Raw genomic sequence first — 10422 nt, 5'->3', positions numbered from 1 at the left:
TCAAAAGGCCCTAATTCCCCCACCTTGTTGGCCCCAGAACCTTGGGCTGTGCTGGCTGCACCCTGAGCCAGAATTTCTCTTCCTCACTTGACAGGGGACTGACCACCAAGGAAGAGCGCCCCTGTAACGCCCAAGAGCAGCCCTCAAGGAAGACCAGTAAGTGGCCTCAGTCAGAGCCACCCGTGGCGCATTTCAGAACTGAGACCATTTACACTCTCTCTCTTTCCCAGGTCAGCGGTCTCCATTTTCCCTCTGCCACACCCCAACTGGGCACAAGACCCCAGTCATCATGCCTGTGGTCCCTACGAATGAGCTCTGCACTTCTGAGGAAGACCTTCAGGGCCAAATCCAGGCCCAGGGCCCAGTGGAGGCGCAGCTCCTGGGGGCTGAGGCGGAGGATGCCTCAACCCCTGTGGCCTCCTTCCCTCCAGATTCATCGTCCTCTGCCGCCGTGGATGCGGAGATCTTGTTCAAGCAGGCTGTGAATGTGATGACGGCTGAACTACTGGAGTTCCTGCTCATCAAGTATGGCACCAAGGAGCCGATTTTCCAGGCTGAAATGCTGAATAGGGTCCTCAGGGATAACCAGGCCCACTTCCCAGTGGTCTTCCGTAAAGCCACACAGTGCCTGGAGCTGGCCTTTGGCGTGGATATGAAAGAGGTGGACCACAGAGAGCACATCTATGTCATGGTCCCCACCCTGGGCCTCACCCTCAATGAGATGCAGAGGGGTGGGCAGAGCATACCAAAGGCTGGCCTCCTGGTGACGGTCCTGAGCCTGATTGTCGTAGCAGGGGACCGGGTCTGTGAGGAGAAGGTCTGGAGAGCACTCAGCGTGATGGAGGTATTTGCTGGGATAGAGCACTGCATCTATGGGGAGCCCAAGGAGCTGCTGACCCAAGTGTGGGTGCAGGCAGGGTACCTGGTGTACCGTCAGGTGCCTTGCAGCCACCTTGCTCGTTACGAGTTCCTGTGGGGTCCCCGGGCCTATGCAGAGACCAGCAAGCAGCAAGTCAAGGACTATCTGCACAGGGTCAATGGAAGGCGTCCCAGGTTCTTCCCACCCCGGTGTGCATAGGTGTGAGGGAGGAGGAAGAGGGGCCCTGAGCCAGAGCAGCAGCCAGGCTCCTTTCAGGCCCGCATCCAGCAGCTTGTCCTGGGGTTAGGAAGGGAAGCTGATCCTTCCCTCTGTGTTGGAAGAGGGAGGATTCAGCCTTCTCAGTCGTGACAGCCTGGGCCACTTGAGGGAACAGGTGTGTAGCATCTTTGGCTTCCTCTTCTCTACAATGATATGGAGATTCATTTCTGTTTCCTTTAGAATTTTTTCAAATGTTATTCCTTTTAATAGGAGGCTTAATAAGCCTCAGTGTCTAACTATGTCAATAACGTTGATCCCAGTGTGTTTGTGCTTACCCAGTTCAAGAACAAGAGTTTTGCTGTTTTGTAAAAGTGATTGCAAACACTTTCATTTTATTTTGTCACCCTGAACAAGATTACATGGACTTGGAATATAACTGTTTTGGAAATATCATATTACTTAGTAAGAATTAAGAAATAAAATATATTTGAGGTGAGTTCCTCTGTACTTCTTGTCTGTCATTTTATGCAGCTAAACTATCTCTGTTCAATTGGAGGTTTTCAAGTTATTATTTAAGAAAGTACAAAAAGCCTGAGTTGACATAATAAGTGTCCCGCTCTGGCTCATTTATTCCACAGACCTTCATGGAGCTTGTGCTCTGTGGAAGGCCCTGTGTTAACAGTGGGGACACTAGGAGAAGCAGGACACCCCAACACCTAGAGTGATGATCTGACAGCTGCAGTCACATGAGGAAGGTGGACAGACATCCCCTAGTTCCACAGAACGAGGCAACCAGGGGCAGGGTCCACGGGGAGCACTTGAGTGTCGGTGCCTGGTCCGGGGTGGTTTGGGGCTTTGGGAAGCTGGGTTCATTCTGTGGGAGGTGATGGTGATGAGGGTGAATGGTGGCAGCAGTCAGGTATACACAGTGTCTTATGGGTGAGAAGAAAATCTGAAATGGGACATACACATTAGAAGATCCGCTTCTGTCCTAGATAAATTTCCTGGGGCAGGAAGGGAAGTTACGCTGCGGTCAGGGAGAGTTAGACACCTGTTTATGCTGCTTGATCTAGCTACACCAAAAATTTGCCAAATGGGGAGGGGTGAGTGGACTTTGGTTTGCTGCACAATCTACCCAGTCTTGGAGAATATAGTCGAAGACGTCTTGGTAAGCATCCCCAAACTTTTGGTAGGATTTTAATGGAGTGTCTTCTTTAAAACTGGTGGCTGTGCACTTAACCTAATGGATCAGCTTATCCAGGTGGTCAGGCCCTAAATCCATAGATGAGGAGGGATTACGGAAACCACAGTGGCAAAATCTGCACTGAACTTGAATTCACACACCTCAGAATTCTCCTTGGAGGTGAAAAGTGCGGCATTGTGCATATCCTAGCTACAGTTTATGAATAAAACGCCCACTGCCCTTGTCCTCTCACTGTCGCTTGCCTGATACCTGCCCTCATGAAGCTCATGGCTGTCGGGAGCCTAAGGGCACCTGTGGAGGTGCGCAGGCAAGTCCCAGCGCGTGGAGGCAGCCGGGACTCCCGGGGGAGACTGTGCCTGGCATCAGGAGGCAGGGGCACAGCCTCAGCTCGCTGGGACTGCGGGCAGCATCACTGCAGAGGGAAGGGCAGAACGAGCACGGGAGGGAGCCGGGGGACCCCTCACTGACATTCCCAGGAGCCTTGGAAGCTAAATCAGATCTTGCATTTGAAAGTGCCAGCACAGAGGGGTGACTAGAAATAGTTGGGGATTCAAGGCACTTTGGCTTTCTCAAAAACTTCTCAAACACGAAGGAAATCATCTTCATCACAAGCTACACTTACGGGCTGCTCTCTGTTGAGCACCGAGCACACTGCAGGGCGGGGGAGAGACTCCAGGTCCTTGTTTACGTCTCTTCTCCTCTGCTTCCTGGAAGCTGCCTGCAGGGAACATGGGATCCTAGGTAAACCTCCAACAGTTTGGGAATAAATACATGATCAACTCACCAGTTTAAATACAAAGACAGAAAAAAACCTTTTCAGATAAATAACAGTAGCACAGTGTTTGGGGAAAAAGCATCCCATTTGTGCTGATACCTGGGGTGGTGTGGAAAGATATTCTGAAGGAAAGTTGTGCCACTTCCATGGGGCTGAGGTCCCAAGAAGCAGGAAAGGCTTCTTCCTGACTGACTGATGGAAGCTCTGGCCAGGCGCCGTCCATTCAGGGCCAAGGTGAGGACCTGGGATCCTCCCAATGGCACTGATCTCGGGAGGCAGCAGGGAGTGGTTGAGCGAAGTGACATCTTAATTCCCTGCCCAGGAATTGAACCTGCGTAGCCTGGATGAGAGCCCGGAATCCTAGCCAGGAGACTAGCAATGGCTAGAGGCTGAACGCTATTGTGTCATGGATCATTGCCTCCAGTGAAAAGTGCATTTATCACAGAGGCAGAAACTGTAAATGCAGGTACAGACTTTATTATTAGAAACATAGCACAAGTGGGAGAGCACAGAAAGAAATGGTTCAGTTGAGACAGAAGCAAAGCAGAGATGCAATCCTGGAGAGAAAGTGTGTGGATGTCCCCCCGGTGAGCAGGAGCACAGTCAAAGGGCGGTCAAGTCATTTATATGAGGCAGTCCTTCTGGATTTTTGTCTTCCTTCAGGCCTATCATCTGGTTTCTTTTTCCACACCTGAACTCCCTGGGACACTCCCCTGGATTCATACACACATCCCTCAGCCAAGATGGATCTCGAAGTGAAGGTTTCCATGAGGAGCAAGACTCATTATGGTCTGGCATTATCCCTTGACTTTTGACCCACAAGGAGCCTTGCTTCACATGTCCGGTGTCTCCCTTGTCCCAAAAGATGCGGGAGTGGAGATCCCTTTATCCTTTACTCAAACGAGGTTTTGCCCCTCTTTGCCCTTGCCATGACGGTTACATTTAGGTGTTTATAAGAGACAAACACTGGCTCTTTATGCTGTCTCTATTGTTTTATTCATTTCAGAGAGCAAGCAGGAGGCTGATTGTAAGTGCCTCAACTGTAGCCAATATATCTCTTGGCACAGAGAATACTAACATTTGTAAGTACCCAGTCTGAAGCCCCTTCCTTGTGCCCCATGAAATGCACACAGGAGGCCAGGTGAAAATGTCTAACTTGGAGTCCATCCATCCATACTCCTCTGCCTTACTGTGTGATGCATAAATACTTTCTTTTTTTGAATTTTTTTTAGCTGTATATAGTATACCATTTTATTTATTTATTTATTTTTTACTTTACAATATTGTATTAGTTTTTCCATACATCAACATGAATCCACCACGGGTGTACTCATGTTCCCCATCCTGAACCCCCCTCCCACCTCCCTCCCAATACTATCCCTCTGAGTCATCCCAGTGGGAAATGCTCGCTAATTCTGTTCCGTGTCTTCTCTGGGACAAGAAGATCATGTCACTTGCCAAAATAACTGTCAGGGCACAGAATTCTGCCTTGAGATATATATAGCTTTGTGATTGAGTCCAACACAAATACTTGGAAGTCATACTCCTTGAACTTCAGACAGGGCACAGGTATCCCCCATGCCCATGACTTCAACCTCCACAGGCCAAGTTTCTGTGTCTAACTTGCCTTTCATTCAGTTGTTCACTTCTGGTGCCATGTCAGAGCACGGTGGTCATAGTAATTTTCAGAAGGCAGACATGAAAAGGGAAGACCCTGCAGAGACCAACCTAATCCAGGTGAGAGGGTCTGGCCACTGTGTGCTCCCCACATTGATCCCATGAGTAGTCTCTCAGAATGAGCTGCCCCCAGGGAGGCAGCTGCTTCAGTGGAGGCCAATTCCAGAGAAGACTTTTGCTCTGAGTCCTCACCCACCAACACCTGTGGCCCTGGGCAAATGAGTGGGCTAGTGACAAAGAGGAGATCTGGGTGGCACCACGGCACCCACTCTAATCCACCCCTCCCGACTTTGACATACACTCCCTTCATCTGGTGAGTGCGCCTCATCTGAGGACAGCTCCTTGAGGATTCTGGTTGGTCTCCTCTCCTCCTAAAGAAGCTCAGAGAGAAAGACTGGACAAATGCTGGGCCCTCACAGTTGCAGCAGCTGCTGACCCACAACTGATGGTCACTCTCTCTTGCCTGAGATCCGTTCTAAATCCCCTGTACTCTCAGCCAGGACCTCGGCCATTTCCAGTGGCTTCCCTGGTGAGGTAATACAGACGGTCCCTCAGGGTTCTGAAGGCCTGGGCCCAACACCCTTCCCAGACCCTTGCTCTTGGACCTGTCAGTTCACCACTGAAATGGGGGCAGGAACCAAGACACACGCCCTGGCATTTAGAGATGTTTCCTGGCTGTTCCCCCTGTGCCAGAGTAACCCACACACTACTTAGGAACAAGGTCAGCTCTGCCTGCTGGGATGGGAACTGTTCTCTGTGTGTGTTGGTCTCCTAGCAGGAGGAGCCCAAAGTGCCCAGATGGGAACCATGGCTGATGGGTCAGTAGGACTGTTATTGTGTCTCCTGGGGGAACCTTCTTGCTTTGGGAACAGCCTGTCTTGTGTCACCACCAGCAATAGGGTAACCAGTAGCCACATGAGGCTGGGTATTATGAACTCAAGTGTGCTTAGTGTGGCCCAGGGCCTGGCCTTCTACCTTAATATAAGTGAAGTGAAGTAGCCCAGTTGTGTCCAACTCTTTGCCACCCCGTGGACTGTAGCCCACCAGGCTCCTCTGTCCATGGGATTCTCCAGGCAAGAATACTGGAGTGGGTTTCCATTTCCTTCTCCAGGGGATCCCCCTGACCTAGGGATCAAATGCAGGTCTCCAGCATTGCAGGCTGTGGCCCAGCTAGTAAACAATCTGCCTGCAATGCGGGAGACATGAGTTCAATCCCTGGCTCAGGAAGATCCCCTGGAGAAGGGAATGGCTGACCACTCTGGTAACATAATGTGAAGTCAAATGTAAATAGCTAGATGTGGCTACTGTGGACATCCGTGCTGTGGAACTACAGAAGTTACTCTTAAGAACTGGAAGCACAACTTCCCTTGTGGGTCACTGGGAGTGGCGGCAGGTGGGGTCATGAGTCACTGGGAGTGGTCGTACAGGGAGTCATAGATCTCTGGGAGTGGTGGCAGGTGGGGTCATGGGTCAGTGGAAGTGGTGATCAGCGGGGTCACTCTACCCTCTGGTTCAAGGACCATGCAACTTACCTCGTGAGAAACTAAGGATGGCAGATGTTGAGCATGTCCGATCCCTGGAGGGTGACACCCCAGCACCACGGGCTCTCATATCCCAGTGTGCACCCCATGTGTGCTGTGTAGAGGCCGTTCCACTGTTGCAGAAGAACAGCAGCTTCTGGATGGTGGGGGCTGAGATAGCGACTTTGGATCCCATGGCCACTTGCCCTCTGAGCCTGGTGTGCTGTTAGAGGATCTCTTGGTCTTGGAAGGTTTTGTGAAATACCCTGTGTCAGTCAGTTCTGCTCTCTGTGAGCCCTCAGAGTGGTGCCAGACAAGGTGCTGCAAGCAGGAAAGTGAAACCCACATCTAGAATGTGTACCTATCAATTTCAGTAAAGATGAACCTCTCCTCCAAGGATGGAACTGAGATGTTGTGATCAACTCACCATTAGTGGCTCAATGATCTTCTGGAGGGACGGTGCCACTGAGGGATGGGCATCACTCTCTGTCCACGGTAGGGCAAACACCTGGTAGGCGCCGTAGCTCATCTGGCCTGCTGGTGGCGCCTGTGCTGCTGAGCCCAGATGCAGCACCACCCTCGGCCCCATGGCTCCTCCACGCATGAGAGCACTGTGCAGCCCTGAGGGACCACTGACAGAGGCTGGGCGCTCTCAGTTCTTCAGGCATCGGGTCTTCAGCCATGTTTCTTGCCTCTTGTATGCTGCATGCTTTTGTGAGTAGTAAGAGGCAATGCAGGTATCTTCCTTTTTGGTGTCCCTCCCTATCGGTTCGTTGATGTACCCCTTCTCCAAACCTACTTGTGGCAATCTACCAAAATGTCTCATTCTAAGTACCTGACTGACTGGCCAATCCATTTTCCATCGTCTTTAAGCCCAGTCTATTCTTGACGCAGGCCCTTTCCTTTATCCATATATAGTGGATCCCTAGAGGCACCATCAGAAGTTGCATCCACTGGGAGCGCATTTCTGCTCGCCCCCGTCTCTATGGCCACGTGTGGTGGAGGTGTACTGTACAGGAGTCCATTTCCCCCTGGGGTTTCAGTTCATCTCCACTCAGCATTTCTACACCCTAGCACCGGGTCAGGAAAGAACTTCCTGGTCCATTAATCTCCAGGAATAAACTGAGGCAGAGGTGCTTGTGACACATTGGCAGGTCATATTGGGGTTTAGCTCACCTTCTTGTAATCGATGGCCCTGCTTGGGTCTGGTCTCCTCAGAGACACCACTTCTGTTTTGTGGTGGATTACTGTTGCAGTCGCCTCCCTTTGTGGGTCTGACAGAACCTAGCTCATGAGGACCAATGGCTGCATGCTGTATGCCGAGGAGGTGGCCATGTGTTCCAGCGAAAAAAAACAAACCCGGCAAAGCAGTTGCTATCGAGTGGGTGGTGGTCCACAGTCCTCCTTAGGAGGCTATAGGTTTGAGTAGGGTCCAGACCACTGAGGAGGTATGGTGGGGCCCACCTGCCTGCATCCTTTTGGTGTTAAGGGTGTCATTAATGTTGCACATCTCCCAAACCAGAGGGAATCTTGGTTTGTATTTACTCTCACAGTCAAGGTGCAGGGAGTGCACTTGGTCTCCCCTGCTCTGATAGCTTCTATACTAATGGCCTTGTGTGCATTCAGGGCTTGTGCCCATCATCAAGCACGTCTGTTCTAATCACACATCTGCAGATGGCAGGCAGGAGCTCTCTGGGTCAGATCTAGGCCAGAACTCCATATGTTCCTGTGCACACATGCTCCCCGTCCACTGTGGACACTGACGGAGTGAAGGCCTGACTATCACTTCCCACAGCATCCCGTTTCTTGATGTCTTTACAATGTTTGCATCTTCTTGTCTTGCCCGTGTTCAGTCATGAAGGTGAATGATGTGGGTCTCTTTGTGGGACAGACTTGGGGAATGATGGCTTTCATACATCTGCCAGGGTGTTGCAGAGTCTTTACTCATGAGGATCCCTCCTTCCCTTTGGTGAATGGGTTCCGTGTCTGACAACTGACTCAGGTCTGGGAACTGGGGAAGACCTCATGACTCTTTTGGAGCCCTCTCCTGCATCCTCCTGCTCACTCATCCTTTTTGTCTATCAGAAAGTAAGGAGTCTGCCTGCAATGTGGGAGACCTGGGTTTGATCCCTGGGTGGGGAAGATCCTCTGGAGAAAGGAATGGCAACCCACTCCAATATTCTTTCCTGGAGAATTCCATGGACAGAGGAGCCTGGCTGGCTACAGTTCATGGGGTCGTAAAGAGTCAGACAACAACAATTGATCCATCCATCCCCCCACCCACCCCATCCATCTATCTATCTGTGTCCCAAATAGAAAAATGCATAAAGGAGACAAGAGGCAACTAACAAAAGAAATATAAGTGACTAAAAACCTTGAGAACCTTAATGTTTTTAGAACTCAAAGAAAGTGTATATTAAAACATTGAGAACATCCAGTGAACGTGGACAGTAGTTAATGTCATGTAGGAAAAGGGAAAACAGACTTGCTCAAGCATTACTGATGGTGATGCACACTGATCTGACCTTTCTGGAGGGGAATCTGGCAATAGGTAGGGAACATCTAAACAGGCATACCCTTATACAGCAATTTCACATCCAGGAATTTATTATTAGGAAATAACTGGACAACTCCACAAGGACATATGTACAGGGATTTCCAGGGAGAACAACCTAAACCTCCATTTAGAAACCTGGTTAAATAAGTTATGCTACATGGATATCATGAAATTGTCTTTAGCTACCAAAAATGATATAAAGCCATATTATTGATATAGAAAGAAGCCTACAATATAATAAGTACAAAAGCTAGACTACAAAAGTGTGCAGTGTGATACATTTCTTTTGTAAAATTCTGTGTGAAATGTACCAAAAAAAAAAAAGTCTGGAGAATATATAGGCCAGAAAAAATATTTTTGGTTACCTCTGAATTATAGGATTTTGTTTGAGTTTTACTTTTTCATATGTTTCTGCATTCTCTGAACTTTAGGTAATGAACATGTATAACTTTTGAAATCAGATAAAATCAGTAATGCTGAAATGCTCTGAAAAGTGGAATGAAATGCTTGGTCAGGAGACTTCAGTAGAAAGGTGATCGCTCTTCCCTTCCATTCCCACCTGAAGCCAGTGCATCAGAGCATCTCCAGATGGAATTATGCTTCAACTGTGTCAGGCAGATGAATATCTATCCTCTTTCTTAAAGTTTCCAGAAAAAGAAGCTTCAAAATCCCCTAAGACAATTCATTCCAGAGTTTCTCAAATGCGTCTGAAAAAGGAATTTCACCTAATGTTTAATCTGAAACACCTGTTCCGTGACTTAAGCCACTGCATTTCTGCTTCAATTTGCAGTGAAAATAGGATCTGGTGGCTGCCATTGGTCCTCAATCAGTTCAGCTCAGTCATGTCCGACTCTTTGCAAACCCATGGACTGCAGCATGCCAGGCCTCCCTGTCTACCACCAATTCCCGGAGTTTACTTAAACTCATGTCCATTGAGTCAGTGATGCCATCCAACCATCTCATCCTCTGTCATCCCCTTTTCCTCCCGCCTTCAATCTTTCCCAGCATCAGGGTCTTTTCCAATGAGTCAGTTCTTTGCATCAGGTGGCCAAAGTATTGGAGTTTCAGCTTCAGCATCAGTCCTTCCAATGAATATTCAGAAATGATTTCCTTTAGGATGGACTGCTTGGATCTCCTTGCAGTCCAGGGGACTCTCAAGAGGCTTTTCAAACACCACAGTTCAAAAGCATGAATTCTTCAGTGCTCAACTTTCTTTATGACCCGACTCTCACATCCATACATGGCTACTGGAGAAACCATAGCTTTGACTAGATGGACCTTTGTTGGCAAAGTAGTGCCTCTGCTTTTTAATATGCTGTCTAGGTTGTTCATAACTTTTCTTCCAAGGAGCACGTGTCTTTTCATTTCATGGCTGCAGTCACCATCTGCAGTGATTTTGGGAACCCCCCAAAAGTCTCTCACTGTTTCTATTGTTTCACCATTTATTTGCCGTGAAGTGATGGGACTGGATGCCATGATCTTAGTTTTTTTGAATGTTGAGTTTTAAGCCAGCTTTTTCACTCTCCTCTTTCACTTTCATCAGGAGGCTCCTCAGTTCCTCTTTGCTTTCTGCCATGAGGGTGATATCATCTGCATATCTGAGTTTATTGA

The 10422-nt window shown here is 49.0% G+C and overlaps 1 protein-coding gene across 1 annotated transcript; it reads left to right on the top strand.

Moving 5' to 3' along the window:
* Positions 1-289: 289 nt before the first annotated feature.
* On the top strand, positions 290-1078 carry LOC138071686 (melanoma-associated antigen 10-like). Its single transcript, XM_068963148.1, has one exon. The coding sequence runs from the start codon at positions 290-292 to the stop codon at positions 1076-1078; it is 789 nt and encodes a 262-aa protein (XP_068819249.1).
* Positions 1079-10422: the final 9344 nt, after the last annotated feature.

Source organism: Capricornis sumatraensis, chromosome X, assembly GCF_032405125.1.
Source record: "Capricornis sumatraensis isolate serow.1 chromosome X, serow.2, whole genome shotgun sequence".
NCBI classification, from domain to species: Eukaryota; Metazoa; Chordata; class Mammalia; order Artiodactyla; family Bovidae; genus Capricornis; species Capricornis sumatraensis.
Note: the sequence above shows the minus strand (reverse complement) of the source record. Positions and strands in the feature narration are given on the sequence as shown.

Excerpts from the sequence above, each read along its gene's own strand:
- LOC138071686 (XM_068963148.1), top strand. The coding sequence starts at position 290 with ATGCCTGTGGTCCCTACGAATGAGCTCTGCACTTCTGAGGAAGACCTT.